This window comes from Leptopilina heterotoma, unplaced genomic scaffold (assembly GCF_015476425.1).
Source record: "Leptopilina heterotoma isolate Lh14 unplaced genomic scaffold, ASM1547642v1 Lhet_229, whole genome shotgun sequence".
NCBI classification, from domain to species: domain Eukaryota; kingdom Metazoa; phylum Arthropoda; class Insecta; order Hymenoptera; family Figitidae; genus Leptopilina; species Leptopilina heterotoma.
In genome coordinates this window covers 64,866-88,376 of record NW_025110947.1, presented here as the reverse complement: position 1 = coordinate 88,376, position 23,511 = coordinate 64,866, and the positions used below count along the sequence as shown (strand labels likewise).

Genomic DNA, 23,511 nt, shown 5'->3' with positions numbered 1-23,511 from the left:
TAATTCCAAATTAGAATTTTTGATTCACTGAAAAATTTCAAATTCTAACTCTAAAAATGTTAAAATTACAATAAAAAGTTTTAAAAATTGGTTTTTATACCGAGATGAGAAATAAAATTGAGTTATTAAAATTACAGGGTTGCCAAAGGTCAGGGAAATCAGGGAATTCAGGGAAAAGTCATGGAAAATAAAAATTGGACAGGGAAATCAGGGATTATTTTTAAAAATTTTAAAAAAATTCTTTGCAAAATTTCAATTATTTTCAAAAAATTTTCCTCAATTCAATGATTTTCAATATCTACTATTTTAATAAAATTTTTCAAAAGAATTTAATTGTTTAAAAAAGAAATGCTGATAAAATTCTAAGCAAACATTAAATTATTTTCATAAATAATGAAAATTTCACAGGACTTCAACTATTTTACAAAAATTCAATTATTTTCATGAATAAATAAAACTCATTATAGAATTTCAATTATTTTTAATACAATTTTAATTGAATTCTTAGAAAAATGTAACTATTCTTGAAAATTTGATTAAAATTCCTCGAAAAAATTTAATTATGTTGATTAAATTCTTTATAATAATTCAATTTAGAGAAACATTCATTTATTCAGTAAATTATTTATTTTTGTATTTAAATAATTAAATTCTTGTAGAATTTTCCAAAAAAAAAAAAAATCATTTAAAAATTAATATTAATGAATATATTGAAAGCATTATCGCATAAATTTTTAAAAATAATTGATAATTGAATTCTTTCGAAGAATTTTAATAAAATTTTTGAAAATAATTACATTTTTTAAAGAATTTACTTAAAATTGTATTAAAAATAATTGAACTCCGGTAAAGAATTTTATTAATTTATGAAAGTAATTGAATTTTTGCAACAAACTTTATCAAATTTTTTTTTAAATAATTGAAATAATGTAAAAAATTTTATTATTTATGAAAATAATTGAATTCCTGCAACGAATTTTATTAAATTTTTTTTAAATAATTGAATTCTATTGAGAATTTTTATTAAAATAGTAGATTTTGAAATTATTTGAATTTCAACGAAGAATTTCATTAACTATATTCGTGAAATGTAATTAAATTCTTGCAAAAAATTTATGAAAATAATTCCATTTTTCTAGAATTTTATTTTAAATTGTATAAAAAATAATTGAAATCCTCAGAAAAATTTTATAATTTATGAAAATAATGGAATTCTTATAACGAATTTTATTAAATTTTTTGTAAATAATTGAATTTATGTGAAAAATTTTATGAAAATTGAGTTTTAAATAATTGAATTCCTACAACGAATTTTATTACATTTTATTTAAATAGCTAAATTCTTTTGAAAACTTTTATTAAAATAGTAAATTTTGAAAATTTTTGAATTTCAGCGAAGAATTTCATTATTTGTGAAATGTACCTAATTTAATTCTTGCAAAAAATTTTTGAAGATAATTTCATTTTTCGAGAAATTTCTTTAAAATTGTAAAAAAAAAAAGTAAAAAAAAAAAAAAAAAATTATTATTATTATTATTATTATTATTTATTATTATTTTTTTTTTTAGTTAAAAGTAATTGATATACCCTGTGAAGAATTTTATTATTTATGAAAATAATTGAATTCTGGCAATGAATTTTATTATAATTTTTGTGAATAATTTAATTTTTTTTTGAAAAATGTTATGGAAATCTAAATTTTTATAAAATATGAAGATATGAATTACTCCGAGTCAAAGACTCGGAGTGATTTATATCTTCATGTTTTATAATAATATTCTTAAAAGTTGTTGAATTTTAATGTTTTGAAGAATTTTAATTCCTATGGAAAAATAATAATTAAATACTTATTTCTGTTATTTAAAAATGAAGTTATTAATGTTTGCGAATAATTTTACAATTAAAGAAATTCGTAGGTAAATGTAATAGAATGTTCTTTTTGATTATCTAATAATGTTTAGTGTGAATCAGAATATTCTTCAGGGTCAAGTAAAATGTTAAAATTTTGTCTGGAAATCAGGGAAAAACAAAATTAATTTTTTGTTCCAACCCTGAATTAAAAAGTTTCCAAAAATTGTGTTTTTTTAAATACCTGTTTGGATTTTGTTTTTTGACACTACTTTGTTTTGAAAAAGAAGAAAAATCGTAGAATGAAATAAATATATGATTACCTTCTTTAAATACGATTGGATTTCAAAATTGCCAAAAAAAATTTTATTCTCACTTTGTACTATTCACGTAAAAATAACAACATGACATTATCTCGAGATAAAAAGATCTTTTTTTATATATATATTTGTTTTTAAAAAAACAGAAGGAAATCTGTTTCACGCAAAGCTGCACATGATATATTCACTTGAGGTTGAGAGTTTACCGGTGAAAATCACAGGTACGTGTCAAACTGACCTCGGTCAATATGACGAACGCACACCAAAGGAATCTAATTGACATAGACAATCGATCGATTGTTCAGGGAGCAATGTATTCTTTTATGTTTCTATTTATAGAAATTTACAAAATGGTCACCACTTTGTGACACTGTGAAAATATAAAAAAACATTTATCAAATAAGTGAAATCACATTTTTTTCCCCTCATAAAATTTCATTTTATAAAACGAAATCTGTAAGTCAATTTAGCCTTTAAATAAAATTCTGTAGTTTTATCGTTAGTTTTAGAAAATATAATCAAAGCACTAGTCTGAAGGTAGTTGAATTAAAAAAAGAATTCGTATCTGTAAAAAAAATTTGGTTATTTTTAAAATTATTTTAATGACAATTATTTGTATCGTCTGTTTAATTTAAAATTTAAGTTTACTTCATTGAGAATCGGAATTTAAGAGGTAAAGGAAGCGACAATGAGTGTGAGGGAGAAAAACAGGGATTTCTCTATCGCTCTCATTGTCCCCACTCCTTGTAAGCGACGGAGTGGGGGAGATGCGAGTGAGAGAGAAAAACTGAATTATCTCTTTCGCTCTCGTTATCCCCACTCCTTGAGGCGGAGCGTAAGCGCAAGAGTGGAAGAATGCGAGTGAGAGACAAAATATAAATAAATTATATTCGAATAAATAATATAATTTAATTTTAGAAATTATAAAAAAAAATTAGTCTTAAAAAATAGAAATAAATATTTACATTGAAAATAATTATTGAATTCCAGTAAAAATTAAAAAAAGTTCAATTAAATTTATAATTAAGACATATTTATAATAATATAAAATTTCTAAATTTTGACAATAAAAAAAAAGCAAAATCTGGGACTACAATGCAAAACTAAAATCTATTTTTAGATGGAAATATATTTCGGAGTCCTAGTTATGTAGCACCAACATTGACCTCTTTTCTGATGAAGTTTATATACCTCTAATCCGGAAGGAAATAATTTCCAAATTAAAACAAAAAGTATTTCATTAATTTTCCACAGCAGTGCTTTTTTCTTTTAACAATTATTATAAAATAATTTACTCATATATTTGAAAAAATAAATTAAATATTGATTATTACAAAACTAGATATATATATTTGAATAACCCCTGAATTAACTTCTTTGAAGCGTGTATAATTTGCCAGAGTTCTTCAAACACATTTTTCTTTTAATAAACACATTTTTTTTTTTTTAATAAAACTTTGATTAACGGTAGAATCTCTTTTATGTTTTTGACAGTGACATTTAGATTTGATAGAGCAATTTATGGGCGAGTTCACATTTTTATGTATAAACGATAAAAGTATATAAATTGTATAAATTTTATAAATTGCTTGAGAATTAATTCACTCAAAAAGAGGAAAATTAGAGGAAAAGTATTGGCTCTAAATTGGCCAATTTACCCAAATTGGAACTTAATATAATTTCACGAGAAAAAATATTCTTTCTAGTAAGAAAATTATTTCTATTTTATTATTTTTTTTAGGTGTGGCATTTGTTGATATAATTAATTCGAAATAATTGAAATGTTTTTTCACAGTGCCACACGGTAAATTTAATTAACCTTTTAAAAAAAAATTGTTTCTTCTCGTCTAATTTCAAAAAAAGGGGTGAATAAATTCAACGTCAAGTATATATAATTGGCTAAATTAATTAGCCAATTCGTGAAATTCCCGTACTCTATGTGTGTGTGTGAGTCATTTTTGCTAGGCGGCAATTGATAACTTTCTTTGTAGAAAAATAAATATACGGGACACGTACTTTTTATTAGAGACAATTAGTCCATCGATGATTCATTAAATGTACTTATAGTTATAATTGCTCTATATTATGCAGTTTCATCAAAAAGTTAATTTCCCATTAGAACTAAACTGATTTCTTTCATAAATTTTAAAATATTTTCATCATTACGATTATTCATTTCTCGAATTTCCAACTAAAATTCATCTTTAAGTCAATTTTTTAAAAATAATTTTTGAAAAAGTTCTTTGTGAATTTTCAAATTCTTTTGATTACAATTTAATTTAATTTTACGAAACTTCGATTATTCTGACATTATTTAATTAAATAGGGTAACTGTACCAATTGTCGAGGGTTTTAGGCAACATGTGACTTTGACATTTTTTTTCTCGGAAGTAAATGCACTTTAAAATTTGATTTTTGTATATTTGGACGAAGGATCTAATAATGTTTAATATTCATTATTATTTTTTTAATATAAACTAAATTGTTAAGCAAAAAATATATTTAAAAGTCAATCGAGCAAAAGCACCATTTGTCGATGGTCTTGTGCTAATTTCTCGAGGGTCTGTTCCAATTGTCGAGGGTATGACATTTTTAAACATATAACCCAATATAACCTAACAATTAACCTGTACAGATATTTGAAAATCAAGTAGATATTTATTTTTTCGATAAAAATATTATAGAACATTACCAGAAATCAAATATATTTATTTAACTATAATTAAATAATTTATAATATCGATATAAAACATTTTTATAGTAGACGATACAGGACAGAAAATTATTTGACTGTTTTTTAAACTTTTATAAATAAGTTAATTAAATTTAATCAATTTTGTTAATCAGACACTAATTGAAAAAATAAATTAATTTAAGTCACATTAAATTTGTAAACGAATAAAATCAACTTTTATTACGAACTGTAAATATAATGGTTAATTATAATTAAACTATAGTACAAAATTTTTTAGTTTTAAATAATGCATTTTTTTTATTAATTTTTTTTCCGTCTTCCTTGTTTTTTTTGGTTGATTATTTTCTGTTGGTTGTAAATTTTTGGAGCATTTTTTTTCTTTTTCTCTGTACCTATAAATGTTTAGTATTTATGTTTGACGTTTAGTAAATAAACACTTAACCATCGATAAATGGTACATCAGCGAAAAAAGTGACTACACCAATTTTCGAGTCATTACCTCGAAAAATGGAACTGTCAAAAAAAAAGGAACCAAATACCGATGATTTGCTTTTAAAAAATATTAAATATTTTTTTTAACAAAAAAACATGCATACAAAATTAATTTAGTTCGTGTACAAAATTATAATAATAATTTTGTACACAAAAAGTCATTATAAATACGTTTAATTTGCATTTCTAAAAATCTCTTTTAATCAACCTGAAGTATTAAGAAAACGGAGATTCGTGTAAATTTCACAGCAGTGAATTATAATATTAATTAAATAATTATTTTAGTAGAATCGCTACGAAATTTGTATATATAAATATACAGTTGAAAATACAAAGATTATTTAGAAATTTTTTTTGTTCTTAAATATTATATATTATACTACCCAGGTGCGAAAAGTTGGTCGGGCCATGGTCGCGCCGACCAAGTGGATAGTCGTGCCGACCTTGGCAGCCAAAGGTCGGCCGAACTAGTGAATTGTAACACCCGCCGTCCAGTGGCTAACATGGTCGGGCCGACCATGGGTGCCAAAGTCGGGCCGACCAGGGGTGCCAAAGTTTTCCCGACCATGAGAAAGAAGGTCGGCTTCATTTTGGCAACCATGGTCGTGCCGACCTTGGCAGCCAAAGGTCGGCCGAACTAGCGAATTGTAACACCCGCCGTCCAGTGGCTGACATGGTCGGGCCGACTATGGTTGCCAAAGTCGGGCCGACCAGGGGTGCCAAAGTTTTCCCGACCATGAGAAAGAAGGTCGGCTTCATTTTGGCAACCATGGTCGTGCCGACCTTGGCAGCCAATAGTCGGCCGACCGTTTGCAAAAAATTATTAACTTTACAATTAACAGATATTAAGTGATATCTTAATATTCATTATTTATTTATTTATTTATCGCATTCATCTTAACACTAGACGCAATCTTATACATAAATACAAATTAAAATTTCTAACGCTCGCAGGGATCGAACTCGCAACCTAAGGCACCGAAGTCTAACACGCTAACCATTACGCTACGCTTACATGAAAGCCTAAGAACAAAAATGAATTTATAAGCTGCAATTTAAAAAAAGAAATTTGTAATTCATAACGATTAATAAATCAGATAACGTTTATTAGTTTTTGTTTAATCCATTTTAGCTAAAATAATTAACACAAAAACTTTTAATTTCTACCATGGCAGTATAGAAATGTTTTTTAAGATGGTCGGGCCAACCGTGGCCAGAGTCGGCCCGACCAACAGAAATTAGGTTTTTTACACTCTGGCTGCCATAGTTTTACCGACCATCGGCCCGACTCAGGCCAGAGTCGGCCCGACCAACAGAAATTAGGTTTTTTAAACTCTGGCTGCCATAGTTTTACCGACCATCGGCCCGACTCAGGCCAGAGTCGGCCCGACCAACAGAAATTAGGTTTTTTACACTCTGGCTGCCATAGTTTTGCCGACCATCGGCCCGACTCAGGCCAGAGTCGGCCCGACCAACAGAAATTAGGTTTTTTTCACTCTGGCTGCCATAGTTTTACCGACCATCGGCCCGACTCAGGCCAGAGTCGGCCCGACCAACAGAAATTAGGTTTTTTACACTCTGGCTGCCATAGTTTTGCCGACCATCGGCCCGACTCAGGCCAGAGTCGGCCCGACCAACTAAAATTAGGTTCTCTAAACTCTGGCACCCATAGTCGGCCCAACCTTGGGTGGAAACAGTAACCAAAGTCGGCCCGACTTTGGCTGCCGACCTATTGGCAGCCATAGATGGGCCGACCTGGGCCCGACCTGCCAACTCTGGCGGCCGACCAAAATTCGCACCTGGGTATTTATCTAAAAAAGAAAATTATTATCCTCGACAATTGGAGCACCCTCGGCAATTGGTGCAGTTACCCTATATTAGAAATTAAAAAGTTCAAATAATTAAAAAAAATTCCATTAAACTTATTGAGAAAAATTAATTCTATAGAATTCTTAATTAAAAGTATGAAAAGTTCAAATTTTTAAAGATTTTAATTTAAAATTCATTTTTAAATCAATTTTTATTAGAAAATTTTACTGGAATTCAATTATTTAAATACAAATAAAATGCAAATAAATAATTTATTGAATAATTGATTGTTTTTTAAAATTTAAATTCTGCAAAAAGTTTTATTATTTGTGAAAATAATTGAATCCCTAAGAAGAATTTTATTATTTTTGAACATAATTAAATTCCTGCAATAATTTGTAATGCAAAAAAATAATTTATTGAATAATTAAATGTTTCTTAAAATTCAAATCTCATAAAGAATTTTATGAACAAATTTTTAAATAATTGAATTGAAATTCTGCCAAGAATTTTAATAAAAGTTTTGAAAATAATTGAATTTCGCAGCAAAATTTTATTATTTATAAAGATAATTGAAATTTTGACAAGAATTTTTGTAAATTTTTAAACATAATTAGATTTCTGCGAAGAATTTTATTAAAATTATTTTGAAAAAATTTGAATTGTTACGCAAATATTTGAATTAAATTTTTTGAAAATAATTTTATTCTTTAAAGAAATTTAATTAGAAATTTATTGAAAATAATACATCAATTCTAGTAAATAAATTTTAGCAAAGGTTATTAAAATAATTAAATTTCTTTGATAAATTTTAATAAAATTTTTAAGAATAATAACTTTTCTCGAGAAATTTCATTAAAGTTGTATTAAAAATAATTGAAATTCAGCATTGAGTTTTATTATTCATGAAAATAATTGAATCCCTATAAAAAATATTATTATTTATGATAATAATTAAATGAAAATAATTTGTAAATAATTAAATTCCTGGGATATTTTTATTATTTACGAAAATAATTAAATGTTTGCGTAGAATTTTATTAAAATTTTGTTTAACTAATTGAATTCTTTTAGGAATTTTTATTAAAGTAATAGATATTAAAAATCATTGAATTGAGGAAAGTTTTTGAAAATAATTTAATTTTGCCAAGAATTTTATTAAAATTTTTTTAAATAATTGAATTTCTGCAATCATTTGTAATTGTTTCAAAATTCAATTTGTTTTAGTGTTATTAACTAAAATTCTTCTATAAATCCATTATTTTTAATAAAACTATTTAAAAATATATATTAAAAAATTTAAGTAATTTTAGAAGAATTTTAGTTTAAAATTTTTTTTTTAAATACAAGTTTTTTTTTACATTTCTAATTAAATTCATTTAAAATTGAAATTTTACAAAATTTTAAATCAAAATCTTTTAAAGTTCATCTACTTATGAAAATTGTAAACGCAAGTCTTTTAAAATTGAATTAATTTTGAAATATTTAAGTGAAATTAGATTTCAAGAATAAACACAATAACTTTAGAAAACTACAATTTTTTTAGGATTTCGATCAAAATTCCCTGAGTTTTCCAGGTTTTTTCAAGGTTTATAAAATTTCCTGACATTTTCAAGTTTCCAGGTTGCGTAGAAATTCTGTTTATATTAATAATAAAAAATGTTTTTAAATATAAATAAATTTAAAAAAATTTAATTTAAATTAATTTATAAATTATTATTATAAATATTAAAGTTATTTATAATATTTATGTTACATTAAATATTAATAATAAATATTTACAATGAACGTAAATAATAAATGAATGTTTAAAATAAGTATGAGTAATGAATATAAGTAATAAATATGAACTATAATAATGTAAATAGTAAATAAAAAGAAATTCTTTCAGTAATGAAAAGAAATAATTTTTGAAATATATAAAAAAATCACATAAAAATGTGAAAAGGCATTTTTTCTTCAAGTTTATATAATCTATAGTATTGATAAAAATAAGAAGTGTGAATAGTAACCACTTGAACAAGAGTCGCTATTTGATATATATGTATGTGCGTAAAAAACTATTTTATGGTTCGAAAAATAAATTCTTGCATCAACATTTTTCTTAGAAAAGACCCAATGGTGAACCGAAGGGTCTGCATCAAGATCCCTTATTTTACTGACCTGACACGCATAGGCATTTCCTTAATCTTTTGTCAAAAGATTTTCTATACATACATCTGAGAAAAACATTTTAATCTCTAATACTTTAAAATCAACTCTACGTTAAATATTACAAAAATTACAAACTTCTTTTGAAAAAAACAATATAAATAACGAAAATAAAAATAACAAAAACGATAAATTTATTCAGTAAGAAATAAAAATATTAGTAAAAATGTACCTGTATATAAGACAAAAAAGATATATATATATAAAATACTAATATTGCAAATAGTTAATAACTAATAATAATAATAAAAATTAATGTCAGTATATACTAAATTGTATAAAAATTACAATTGTAAAAATAATAAAAAATTAATATTTTTTTAACAATAAAAATATATTTTCAAACAATGTAAAAAGTAATAAAAATTTATATTTTTAGTAATAAAAACAATTAAAAAAAAATAACTATTATTTTATAATAAAAATTAATTATTAAAAAACGAATTAAAAATGAAAAAATATTCTTGAAAACTTTAATTTCTTTATAAACTGATAAAATTTTTACTTTTCCGGTAAGTTTATTGATAAGTGATATCTTAATGTTTGATTAAAATGTTATAAATGCATAATTTAATTTCGTCACTTTCTTTTTAAAACTTCTGAATGATAAACAATAATTGAAATACTATATTTATCGGGGGGAAAATTTATTGGACTGATTAAAATTAAATTTATTTCGGTAAAAGTAAACTGCATCCAATAGGTCGCGATTTAATTTTTAAAAGGTTTAATAATTTATTTTTAAAAGGTTTCAAAAATTGAAATTTTTGAAAATCTTGATTTCTATGTAAAAATAATAATAATGATTAAATATTTATCTCAAAATTACTATTGATGTTTTAAATAAAATTTTACAATTAAAAATAAAAAAACAAAGAAATTAAATCAAAAAAATAATTTTATTGCAAACATTTTTTGGCGTTTCCAATAATTTTTAGAGCGGGATCAGAATATTTTTTTTAGAGTTGGGACAAAAGTGATTTTGAATTTTGAAAATCTGATATCAGGTTCGTAATCAGCGACCCAAAAAAACCCCCGAGTAACAAGTTTCAAGCGAATCCGTTGGGTTTTTAAAAATTCGGGCGCCATATTGGTTCCGCCATTTTGAATATTGCAGTTTTTATTTAAAATACGTAATTGTTGATAAATAACTTAAAATACCGCTGAAATGTTTGTAGTTATTTTATTTTTTTATTTTTGAAGCTTCATCTGATACCTTTCAGTTTACAAATATTGCCAAATTCACCATTTTTAAAATCTTCAAAAAACGTTATCTCAGAGTTAATGAAAGATTTTTTGAAATTTAAAAATCTTTTTTAAAGATGGAAAATATTGCTTTTAGATGAAGCTACGAACTTGTGGAAAAAAATTTTTTATTTAATGTTACATTACTTCAAAAATAGTCAAGAAACATTTTGTGGTCGCTGATTACGAACCTGATATTAGATTTTCAAAATTCAAAATGGCGGATCCAATATGGCGTCTAATTTATTAAAAGCTCAACGGATTCGCTTAAAAATCGTTGCTCGGGGGTTTTTGGGGTTTCTGATTACGAATTTGATATCAGTTTTTCGAAATTAAAAATGGCGGATCCAATATGGCGTCCGATTTTTCAAAAACTTAACGAATTCGATTAAAAATCGTTGCTCGGGGGTTTTCGGGGTCGCTGATTACGAATTTGATAACAGTTTTTCAAAATTCAAAATAGCGAATCTGATATGTTGACGAAAATAATTAGAAATTGACCAAATGTGCTTGAAATTAAAAAAAAAAATGATTAGGTAACAATTTTGACTTTCTACGATTGCAATATACATATAAGGAAATAGAAAAAAAAATTTTTTCCAAATCTTACAGTAATTTTTGAAAAAGAAAAACAAAATTCTCATCTACCGGTTTTTCATTCTAGAAATTCAAGGAAACCTTTTGATTTTGTAATCAACTAATATTCTTATCATTTATGTTGTGGGAAAAAGTTGAACGATATTTTATCAAAGAAGAAAAAATGCAACGTTTGCATTTTATGATTTAACGAATTCATTATAAAAGTTTACATGCTGCCTTAAAAAATTTGCAGTCAATTACTCATGTATTACATTTAAATGTATTATGTACGTATACTCAGAATTCAAATGTTCACCAGAATATATTACTGATAAGAAAGAGCATTTTCTTCTTTATATATAAATATATATATATAAATTCATTATTTCGAACAAATTTCATTTGACTGTGAGGAAGAGAAAGGATATGAAAAAAAATTTTTTTCCAAAAATTTTAAATAAGAAATAATTTTTTTTCTGATGAATAAATTATAAAATGTTATTTTGTATTTTAGAGTAAATTGACAGACTTTATAAACATATAGGTCAAGAGAAAATATTAATAAAAAGTCTCCTTGATGGTTGTTATACAGGTTCAAGTGATTTTCTCCACTGATTTTATATATAAAGAAAGACTAGAAAAATGCACAGCGCATTTTTTTCTTCTTTTTTTTTGTTGAGTCTGGCTTATTACCAACATCTGGTGTGAATTCATTCATCGAGTGGTTTAGAGAGTTTCTAACGAAGGGGAAAAGTAGTGAACAGATTTATATATATATGTATATGTATATAGAAGAGTGAAAATAAGAGTTATAGTATGAAGGGCGACAGCACAAAATGATTATGAAGTGCTTTTATAATAATAATTATTATTAAAAATAATAAATATGAACAAAAAAATTGTATTTTTTAAAATTTAGTTATTTTTTTTTATTTCAATTTTTTTATAAACTATAGTCGCGTCTATTGTAGAAAATTCATAACATTTGATTCAGTATTATTATTAAAAATAATAAATATGAACAAAAAAATTGTATTTCATTTAAATTTAGTTATTTTTTTATTTAAATTTTTGTATAAACTATAATCGCGTCTAATGTAGAAAATTCACAAAATTTGATTCACTATTTCCCTGATTTTTACTGATTTCAATAAAAACTATTTACTTTTTTATTTATTTTGATAATAACTTCAATTCCCAATTTTAAAGTTCAATTATTATTTTCCAAATTTTTAGTTAGAATTCTTCAAAAATACAATATTTAAAAATAATTTTTAAAAGTGAAAAAATAAAATTCTTTACAATATAAAATTTATTTCAATTAAATAAGAAAAAATTTCCAATTATTATTCTAAATTTAATTTAATATTTTAAAATTATTCATGGGAATTTAACTAAATTCAAAAAATTTTAATTACAACTTTTTAAAAGACTAATTTATTTCATAATTTCTCAATTAAATTATTCCAAATTTAAATAATTTTTGTTAAATATATACAGCTAAATATTTATTTTTTCACATAGGAATTAATATTTTACGCAATTTCAATGTAAAACTTTTTTAAATTCAATTAAAATTTTTTTTGAAAATAAATAATTTTTTATGATGAATATTTAAATATTATTACAGTTTTACATCAATTAAAATTTTCAAAGATAGGCAATTTAAAAATCTTTTGAAATTTAAATATTTCTAAAAATTTATATTATAACGCTTCTAATAATCAATTGTTATCAACAATTTTATCGGAAATTCATTTTTAAATAAATTTTTGCTAAAAAATTCTACGACAATTCAATTATTTATAAGTACAAAATTAAATAATTAATTGAATAATTGATTTTCTTTTTAATGAATTTTTATAAAGTATTTTATCAATATTTTTAAAAATTATTGTATTCGTTCAAAGAATTTTAATAAAATTTTTAAGAATAATTGTATTTTTGGAGAAATTTATTTAAAATTGCATTAGAAATAATTGAAATTGAAATCCTCTGAAGAATTTTATTAATTATAAAATTAATTGAATTTTATTAAATTTTTTCTTAAGTAATTGATTTTCTGTGCAGAATTTTATTATTTTTTGTAAAAATAATTGAATGTTTACAAAGAATTTTATTAAAACTTTTTTAAATAATTGAATTTTTAAAAAAAATTTTTACTAAGAAGTTTGAAAATAATTAAATTCTTTTGAGAAAAATAATTACAATAATTGTATTGAAAATAAATGAATTCTTATAAACAAATTTTATCAAAATTATGAAAAGTAATTGATTTCTTTCAGAGAATTTTATAAAAAAAATTTAAAAATATTTCATTTATTTCAAAAAAAATTGTATGCAAATAAATAAATTAAATAAATGAAAATTGTATTTGAAATAATTGAATTTATATGAAAATTTTATTATATTTATGAAAATAATTGAAGTTTTTACAAATAATTTATTTTATTAAATTTTTTTTTAAATAATTGAATTTTTTTGTGAAATTTGATTAAAATAGTAGTTATTGAAAGTAATTGAAATTCAGCGAAAAATGTTAATATTTAGAAAAACAATGTAATTCATGATAAAAAAAATGTTCTTAAAATTTTTGAAAATAATTAAATAGTTTTAAAGAATTTTATTAAAGCTTTTGATGTGTTTCTAAGAATTTTATTAATATTTTATTTTTAATTTTAAAAATAATTTCTTTATTTCAATTATTAGCGAATTTTTTCTGTAACTGTTACAGAACTTCTAATTTATTTTATAAAAATTGATAATAAGAATTTTCATAAAAAAAATAATATAATAAAATTAATTTTAAAAAATAATGTGTCAAAAATAACATTAAGGATAATGTGACCAAAAATAATGCACCAAAAGTAATATAAAAAGTAATGGAACAAAAAATAATTGAAAAATAATGGAACCAAAAATATAATATAAAAAAATACATCAAAGGTAATATAAAAAGTAATGCAACAAAAAATAATATAAAAAGACTAGAAATAATGTAACAAAATGTAACAAAACGTAATAAAATGTTATAAAACATTGTTACATGACATTATAATATAATTTTTATTAACTTGTAAAGGTTTCAACTTCCACTATTAATATTTAACTAACAAAAGGAAAACAAAAAAATTTTGTTTTCGTTACGTCACATAACATAGCCTCATTATATATATAATATTGTCTATAAACATTTTTATTTTCATCATTTTAGTATTAAAAGTACTCAATTATTGATAGATAATGCCACGAAAATCGTGACTCTGTCTATGCATACAATTTCTTTTTGTCAAGTGTCTTATCGAAATAGTATGAGTCAGAATATTTTTTTTTTTCAATGACAACAAAGTGTTTATTTTGCTATATGTTCATAAAAAAAGACTTGAATTTAATGCTTCTTACTTTGTGACTATCAGCTTCGTAACTTTTGTGTATTATCTACTTTTTCTTCGTGCAAAATAGTATTTATTTAAATAGGACATATATATGAAAATGAACATTGCATGAGTGATAAATATATTATTTTTTTTTCTTTTCAAATTTCAGAGAAAAGGATATATAAGTATATATATTTATATTGAGAGGAGAAAAAAAAAATTTATTCTTTCGCACTATTTTTGTTTTTATAGCCTTTGTATTCGCATTAAGTACGCCAATACGAACACACGATGTAATCTATTTTTGTCAAGGAATGATGAAACTAGAGTGAAGCAGTTTTATCACAAGGTATATAAGGCGAAAAGATAGAAGAGAGTGTTATCCTTTTTTTTTTTGCCGTAAAAGAAAAATTAATATTCTACTCATTATATGTACGTACACCAATCTGTCTTGACCTACAAAGTTTTCAAGAACGCTTTACAAAACTTTTTTTTGGTAAATTTTTTTTATTTTGCGTATCCTACAAAAATTGTTATTATTTACCTATGAAATTAAAATTTAATTAAATTATCCGGAACTAATTGTTTTTTTCAGTTACAATGATAATAATACACTTGATTAAACAGGTCGACAAAATTTCAACGAATCTCAGATAGAAAAATTTGACAATACTTTTTCGAAGGTCTTTGATGTGCTGAAGCCAAGACTGACCTTTGAATTGACCTAACATGTCAGTTTTTTGAAATATTTCAACCTGAACGTGTAAAAAAAAGCTTTTCGGACATTTTTAAGGTCATTTATACGTCAAGAGAAAAATTTTCTTAAAAAGTTTGCAACGTCATCTGAAAGTACTATTTATCTTCTTTAAAGAGACTATTAAAAACCCTCGAGCAACAATTTTTAAACGAATCCGTTAAGTTTTTAAAAAATTAAACGCCATATTGGATCCGCCATTTTGAATTTTAAAAATCTAATATCAGGTTCGTAATCGGCGACCACAAAAACCCCTGAGTAACGATTTATAAGCGAATCCGTTAAGTTTTTAAAAAATCAGACGCCATCTTGTATTCGACATTTTTAATTTCGAAAAACTGATATCAGATTTGAAATCAGCGACCCCAAAAACCCTCGAGCAACAATTTTTAAACGAATCCGTTAAGTTTTTAAAAAATCAGACGCCATATTGGATCCGCCATTTTGAATTTCGAAAATCTAATATCATGTTCGTAATCAGCGACCACAAAAACCCCTGAGCAACGATTTTTAAGCGAATCAGTTAAGTTTTTGAAAAATCAGACGCCATCTTGTATCCGCCATTTTGAATTTTGAAAATCTAATATCAGATTTCGTAATCAGCGACTACAAACGTCATTTTTTGAGATATTCTAACCTTAAAGTGAAAAAAAATGTTTCTTGATTATTTTTGAAGTAATGTAATATTAAAAGAAAATTTTTTTCCACAAGTTCATAGCTTCATATGAAAGCAATATTTTCCTTCATTAAAAAACATTTTTAAATTTAAAAAAACCTTTCTGTAGCTCTGAGATTTCGTTCTTTGAAGTTTTTAATGATGGTGAATTTGTCAGTATTTGTAAACTGAAAATTATCAGATAAAGCTTTAAAAATAAAAAAAATATTATAACTACAAAGATTTCAGCAGTATTTTAAGTTATTTATTAAGAATTACGTATTTAAAATCAAAACTGCAATATTCAAAATGGCGGAACTAATATGGCGGACGAATTTTGAAAAACACAATGGATTCGCTTGAAACTTGTTACTCGGGGGTTTTTGGGGTCGCTGATTACGAATTTGATATTAGATTTTTAAAATTCAAAATCACTTTTCCCCCAACTATAAAAAATAGTCTGATCCTGCTATAAAAATTATTGGATACACCAGAAAATGTTAGGAATACAATTATTTTTTTATTTAATTTATTTGTTCATTTTATTTATTTATTTTATTGGTTTATTTTATTTTTATTTATTTATCTTTAATTCTAAAATTTTATATAAAACATGAATAGTAATTTTGAGATAAATATTTAATCATTATTATTATTTTTCCATAGAAATCAAGATTTTCAAAAAATTTCTATTTCTTAAACCTTTTAAACTTCCTTTGAAAAATTAGTTAAACCTTTTAAAAACAAACCTTCTACTGTAACTTCTGAAAAATATTATTTAAAAAATTGCAATTCTATTATTTTTTAGTATCATTAACAAATAAAAATTCTTCTATAAATTAATAAATTTTAAATAAATTTTTAGAAAATTCTTTGAGAATTCAATTATTTAAAGAAAAAGAGAAATTTTACGTAAAATATTTTTGAAGTCCACTTGCTTGCTTTTTAATTTTATGCAAAATTTTTTCAATTAAATATCAAAAATTTAACACTAAGGCAAAACTACATTATAGAAATGTGGACAGTAGGTCGTAAACGTGAAGAAACACGATTAAAATAATTTTTTTTAATTTGTTTAAACAATTTTTATTTATAATTTTTAAAATTTTTTTAAATTTTATTTCTCGCACTTCAATAAATAGAATTATTATTCGATTTTTATTAATTAAGTGTCTAGAATAAAAAGAAACAAAAACTATCAAACACTTTTTACCCCCTAAAAGTGAATTAGTTAAGTTCTTAAAAAATAAGCCGCCATATTGGGTCCGCCATTTCGAATTTTGAAAAACAATTATCAGATTCGTAATTAGCGATCCTAAAAATTTCTGAGCAACAAATTTCAAAAAAATTCGTTCAACCGCCATGTTGGATCGGCCATTTTAAATTTTGACATTCTAAACTTTAAGAAATCTTATATTTTCATAAAGGAAATAAATTTTGTTTTTGATATGTAAATTTCATTGAATAAAAACCATATTTTTTAATAAAAGAAAAATTTTAATAAATTAATATAATAAACATATTAATTGCAGAACATTTTTTTTTTTAATTTTCGAATTAAATTAATTTTTAAAACATTTTAAAAAGTTTTGAAAATTACTTGTTTGTAACAGTAATTAAATTATTTTCTTTTTCATTGAATTAAACATCTTGAATTTAAAAAGTGATTTAATATAGAAACGATTTCTTTACTTTTGTTTTTGGATGCGCTGATTATGAAACTGATATCAGATTTTTATAATTCAAAATGGCGGATCCAATATGGCTGCCAAATTTATAAAAATCTCAAAGTATTCGCTTAAAGCTTGTTTCTCGGGGGTTTTCAGGGTCGCTGATTACGAATCTGGTATCAAAATTATAAAATTCAAAATGGTGGATCCAATATGGCGGATTATTTTTTAAAAACCTAATGGATTCGTTTAAAAATAGTTGCTTTGGGGTTTTTGGGATCGCTGATTACAAATCTGATATCAGTTTCTCAAAATTTAAAATGGTGGATCCAATATGGATGATTTTTTAAATCCTCAACTTAATAATATATATATATAATAGTTGTTAATAATTGTTATAATAATACTTTTGTTACTAAATTTTCTTTTAATGTTATATGACTTTAAAAGTATAAAAAAAACTATTTTTTCACATTTTTATGTAAAAATATTTTAAAAACCTGACCTTTTAGAGCAATTCTGAGGTCAGATTCAAATTTATCAGGTCAAAAACCTTTAGAGAAGTATTGTCCATTTCTTGTCGTCTAAATTTTGCCCGCCTGTGTTATTAATGTATAAAACAAAACGAAATTATTGAAATAATGCTAATTTTAATTTAATTAGTTTTAATTATCACTTTTATTAATTAACGTAATTATTGTTTAATGCCAATTTTACCATACATTGGAAATTTTAATTTTTTTTTCATATTTAATATGTGCTTTTAATTTTAGAACAGACGTGAATAAAAGAGTTTGCTCATAATTTATCAAAATTATTCGCTATTGTCGCAATTATTGGGTTACTAATATTTTTATTAAATTTGCAATACTGGCACAAATTTTTATCATATGTCTATAGAATGAATTTTTTTTCTCTAAAAAGCTTAAATTTTTTTTAACGATATATAATTAAAAAATTATTGAAATAATTGAATTTATTTTTAATTTACAAAAAAAAAAAAAAATAATAAAAAAAACAAAGTTTTCTAATAAAAAAAAAAAAAAAATTCACTTCCAGACGTCATCAATTTTTAAACACAACCATTGTCTTTTATTTCACTTGAAAGAAATAAACTTGTCTTTATCTTCCGGTAAGGTGTGTATGTAACAACCCACGTGTTGTGAATGAAATACACGTTAAAAAAAAAGTAATTTTCAAACCCCCAAGCATCGAAAAATATTCATCATGCGCATACAAAATAGATGGGAAAAAAAATATATCCGATTGCTCAGAAAATTATTACTCATAACGAAAAAAAGAAGAATCATTACAATGAATAGAAAAAAAAATCTATCAATTCAGCTTTTTCGGTTGGAAAATTATTCTTATCTGGGTCAGAAGGACACGTGCAATATTCTTCCAACGAATCAATTACAGCAAAGTACGAAACTAAAGAATTTTTAAGGCCTTTCGGTTCAATTTAAATTTTTGCTTTTCTTTAAATTTTCCTTCTAATTTATTTGATAAAAAATAAAATATATAAATAACGAGAAGAAATAATGTTACTTTTACAACAACGAAAAGTTGCTTTCAATTATTTTTATTCAGTATTAATAACTAATACTTCAAAAAAATAAAAATATTTATAATTTGTTTTTATTAATCAATTGTTGAAGCAAACAAATATTTTTTTGCTGCCTAAAAACAAAAATTGAAGATAAAAATAGTTAATATTTTATTGAATAAAAAAATAAAACAAAAATTATAAATGAAGTTCATTTTACATAATATAAAAAAATTTTAATTTTTAATTTTTTTTATCAAAAATTGAAGCTAACGAATGAAGTAAACAAACATTTCATTATTAACTATTTAGTATAGCAAACAAAAATTGAAGTTGAAAAACGTTTTCTTTAATAAAAATTAAAACTAACAAATATTTTCATAACCGCACAATAGAGCAATAAAAAATTGAAGCTAACGCCCTTTTTGATCAGTTAAAATTTAAATTAAAAAACTTCTTTTCATTAATCAATAAAATAACGAATAATCAAAAATTGCAGATGATTCAAATAATAAAAATTGAAGCGATAAATATTTTCTTCGGCAATTACTAAAGAAACTAAAAATCGAAGCTAATGAACCTTTTCACTAATATAAATTGAAGCTAAAAAAAATTTTGTTAATCATTATCACTAGTGAAAATTTTGGTTAAGAGAAATTTGGACTATTAAATATTTTATAGAACCAAATACTTCAATAAAAAATTGAAGTTCATGAACTCGCATTGATTAACAAATATTGAAGCTAAAAAATATTCTATCGCTTCAATTTTTATTATTTATATCGTCTGCTGTTTTTAATTATTGGTTATTTAATTTAATTAAAAGAAATTCAGTATTAAAAAAATCTATAGCGAAAATTTTATTAATAAAAATAGAATAACAAATAATTAAAAATAAGCGGTTTAAATAATGAAAATTAAAGGTAACAAATACTTTTATTAACCAATCAATAAAGTAACTAAAATTTGAAGCTAGCGAATCTTTACATTTTGAAGCTAATAAAAATTTCACTAAACGAAAAATTATCGCTAAAGAAAGTTTTGATTAATAAAAATTAAATACTAAAAATTATTTTATTTATGAAACACCGAAGCAATAAAAAATTGAAGTCGATAAACGTTTTGATTAACAAATATTGAAGTTAAAATGTTGCAATAAAAAAGTAAAGAAAAAAAAATTACCGAAAGAGCAAAAAATTATCGCCAGGCAAAGTTCTTATTAATAAAAATAGAAAATATGTGATAAATATTTTACTGATTAAGGACTATAACAATAAAAAATTGAAGCTAACGAAAAAAATTTTAGTTTTCATTAATAAAATTTGAAACTGACAAATATTTTATTTATTGAAAGCAAAAAGAATAAAAAATTGAAGGTAATGAACGATTTTTATAAAATTTGAAGCATACAAATTTTTTTGACTAATCATTAAAAATAATCAATAATATATTAAAGTTAATAAACTGTTTGAATTATGAAAATAGAGAACAAACATTTTGTTGATGAACGACATGAAATGAAAATGGAAATTATTTACTGTACGTAAAAATTGAAGCTAACTGATATTTTTATTTTTTAAGAATTGATGTTAAAAAATATTTCGTTGACTAGTTACTGAAAAAAATTGTAGCTAACGAACTTTATGGTGATTAAAAATTGAAAATAACTTTTTTAATTAACTTTAAAAAGACATGAAGATAAAAAATGAAGCTAACGAATGTTTCGAAAAAAAAAAAAAAAAAAAAAAAAAAAAAAAAAAAAAAAAAAAATTTATCAAAAATTGAAATACTTTTTTTATTTTAACAAAAAATTGAAATTAACGAAATTTTTATGATTAAAAATTAGAAAAGTAAATGCTATGAAAAATTAAAATTGGAAAACAGTTGTTTGGCAAATATTTTTACTAAAAACTTTTTGTTTAGTAAAAATTAAACGACTAAAAATTGAAGTTAAAGAAAATTTCGTTAACTAATCACTTAAAGAGTAAATAACTTTCACAATTTGTAATTTTTCACTATTATAAAATTTGAGTCTAAAAGAACACTGAACAAAAAAAAAAAAAAAGATTGAACACTGAAGCAATAAAAAATTGAAGCTAATGGAAAATTTTTGTTAATTAAAATTGAAATCAACCAACAGTTTTTTGAGGTTATCACTATGCAATTAAAAATTGAAGCAACGCACATTTTGATTTTGTAAAAATTAAAGCTAACGTACAATTTAATTTAGTAAAAATTGAAGCTAACGCACAATCTCAATTATTAAAAATTGGAGCTTCAAACACTTTCTCGAATAGTTAGTAGAATAAAAAATTCTAGTGTCGTCGAACTTTATTTTGTTGAATAAAAACTAAAACTAACTTTTTTATTCATCGATCACTGAAGATAATAAAAATAAAGATAACGAACGTTTTTGATTGATTAAAATTGATGTCTAACCAAAACTTCAAAGAAACACTCGTTGGCCATCAAATAAAAATTAATTTAAATTAGCAAATATTTTTTTTTAGTAAAAATTTTAGCAAATGACTAAAAATTGATGAATATTTTGGTAATTAATCACTTGAAGAGTGAAGAAGTTTTTCGCAATTGTAATTTTTCATTATAATAAATTTTGAAACTAGGAAATATTTAAATTTAAAATCTTTTTTGAATTAATTAAACTAATTTAAATTAGCAAATATTTTCTTTTAGTAAAAATTTTAGCAAATGACTAAAAATTGATGAATATTTCTATAATTCATTACTTGAAGAGTGAAGAAGTTATTCGCAATTGTAATTTTTCATTATAATAAATTTTGAAACTAGGAAATATTTAAATTTAAAATCTTTTTTGAATTAATTAAACTAATTTAAATTAGCAAATATTTTCTTTTAGTAAAAATTTTAGCAAATGACTAAAAATTGATGAATATTTCAATAATTCATTACTTGAAGAGTGAAGTAGTTTTTCGCAATAGTAATTTTTCATTATAATAAATTTTTAAAATAGAAAATATTTTATTGATTGAACACTGAAAAGCAATTAAAAATTAAAGTCGATGAAAAATTTTCTATTAATTAAGATTGAAATCATGTTTAACAGTTTTGTTGAAGTAATCAGTATGAAGTAACTAAATACTGACATTATCGAACGTTTGGGATGAAAAATTGAAGCTAACGAACTATGATTAATAATAACAATAATAAAATTTTAGTCTTTAGTTATTAAAATTATTATTAAATTTAAATTCAATATTTTTTTCTTTGCTTTTTCAATTTAATTTTTATTTCTATTTATTTGCTATAATTTAAAATAAATTTTTATGTATTTGCTATTTAACTTCAGTATTTATTTTTATTTGTTTACTGCTTTAATTTAATGTTTATTTCTCTTTATTTGCTATAATTTAAAATCAATTTTTGTTTATTTGCTATTTAACTTCAGTATTCATTTTTATTTATTTGCTATTTAAATTTAATGTATATTTTTATTTATTTGCTATTTAAATTTAATGTTTATTTCTATTTTATTTGCCATTCAAATTCAGTATTTATTTTTATTTATTTGCAATTTAAATTTAATGTTTATTTCTATTTATATTTGCTATTTAAATCCATTTTTATTTGGTTGCTATATTTAAATTAACAATTTATTTTTACATACTCGCTATTTAAATTTAACAAATTTAGTTATTAAATTTATTTTAAGCTTTTCACTGTTGGATTTATTTAATAAAATGAAATGAAATAAAAAAAATAAATCTTCAATTTCAGAATATATTATGAACCTTATCTTTAATTATTGCACTAGAAAAAAAAACACTTACGAATCACTGCTAGAAGGGCCAATGTTAATACGATGATCCGCGCCATACTTTGAATTTTGTCTTCAGTAATGAGTTGAACAATATATATATTTATGTGATGGTATATATGTATGTATGTACTGTGGGAAAAGCGACGCGTTTCACTCGAGAGACTGGAATCGACTGAGGAACTGAGAGACTGACGTGACTGCCGGCTACTACCCGGTTTAATATATATAAAAAATCCCGGCCTCTTTTTCACCGTTGCGCTTTATCTTCTTTCTTTTACAACTGTTTGCTGCTTTTTCTTCTTCTTCTTTCTTTTTTTTAATCTTTTTTTTATTCTTTTGCTTTTACAATATCTTTATAATATAAACCCTTAAGAAAAAGATTTTTTTTTATATAGTGTATGTAAAGCTTGACACTTCACTTCCGCACACATAAATTCGATTTTTGCTTTTGAATATATAATAATTAAAATTTTTTTTTTAAATATATAATAATTATTAATAATTTTTATTA

At 23.0% G+C, this 23,511-nt stretch overlaps 1 protein-coding gene across 3 annotated transcripts in view; it reads right to left on the bottom strand.

Annotated features, from left to right (window-relative positions):
* The window catches only part of LOC122502445 (protein FAM151B), a 38,538-nt gene extending 15,342 nt beyond the window's left edge, over positions 1–23,196 (bottom strand). Inside the window, exon 1 of one of the 3 annotated variants that reach the window (XM_043612495.1) lies at positions 23,011–23,196. In XM_043612495.1, the coding sequence (XP_043468430.1) occupies positions 23,011–23,056 (46 nt within the window). In that variant the 5' untranslated portion in view covers positions 23,057–23,196. Of the gene's footprint in view, positions 1–2,171; positions 2,397–23,010 lie in introns of those variants that run through there. The other 2 variants (XM_043612496.1, XM_043612497.1) reach the window with 2 other exon arrangements.
* Positions 23,197–23,511: the final 315 nt, after the last annotated feature.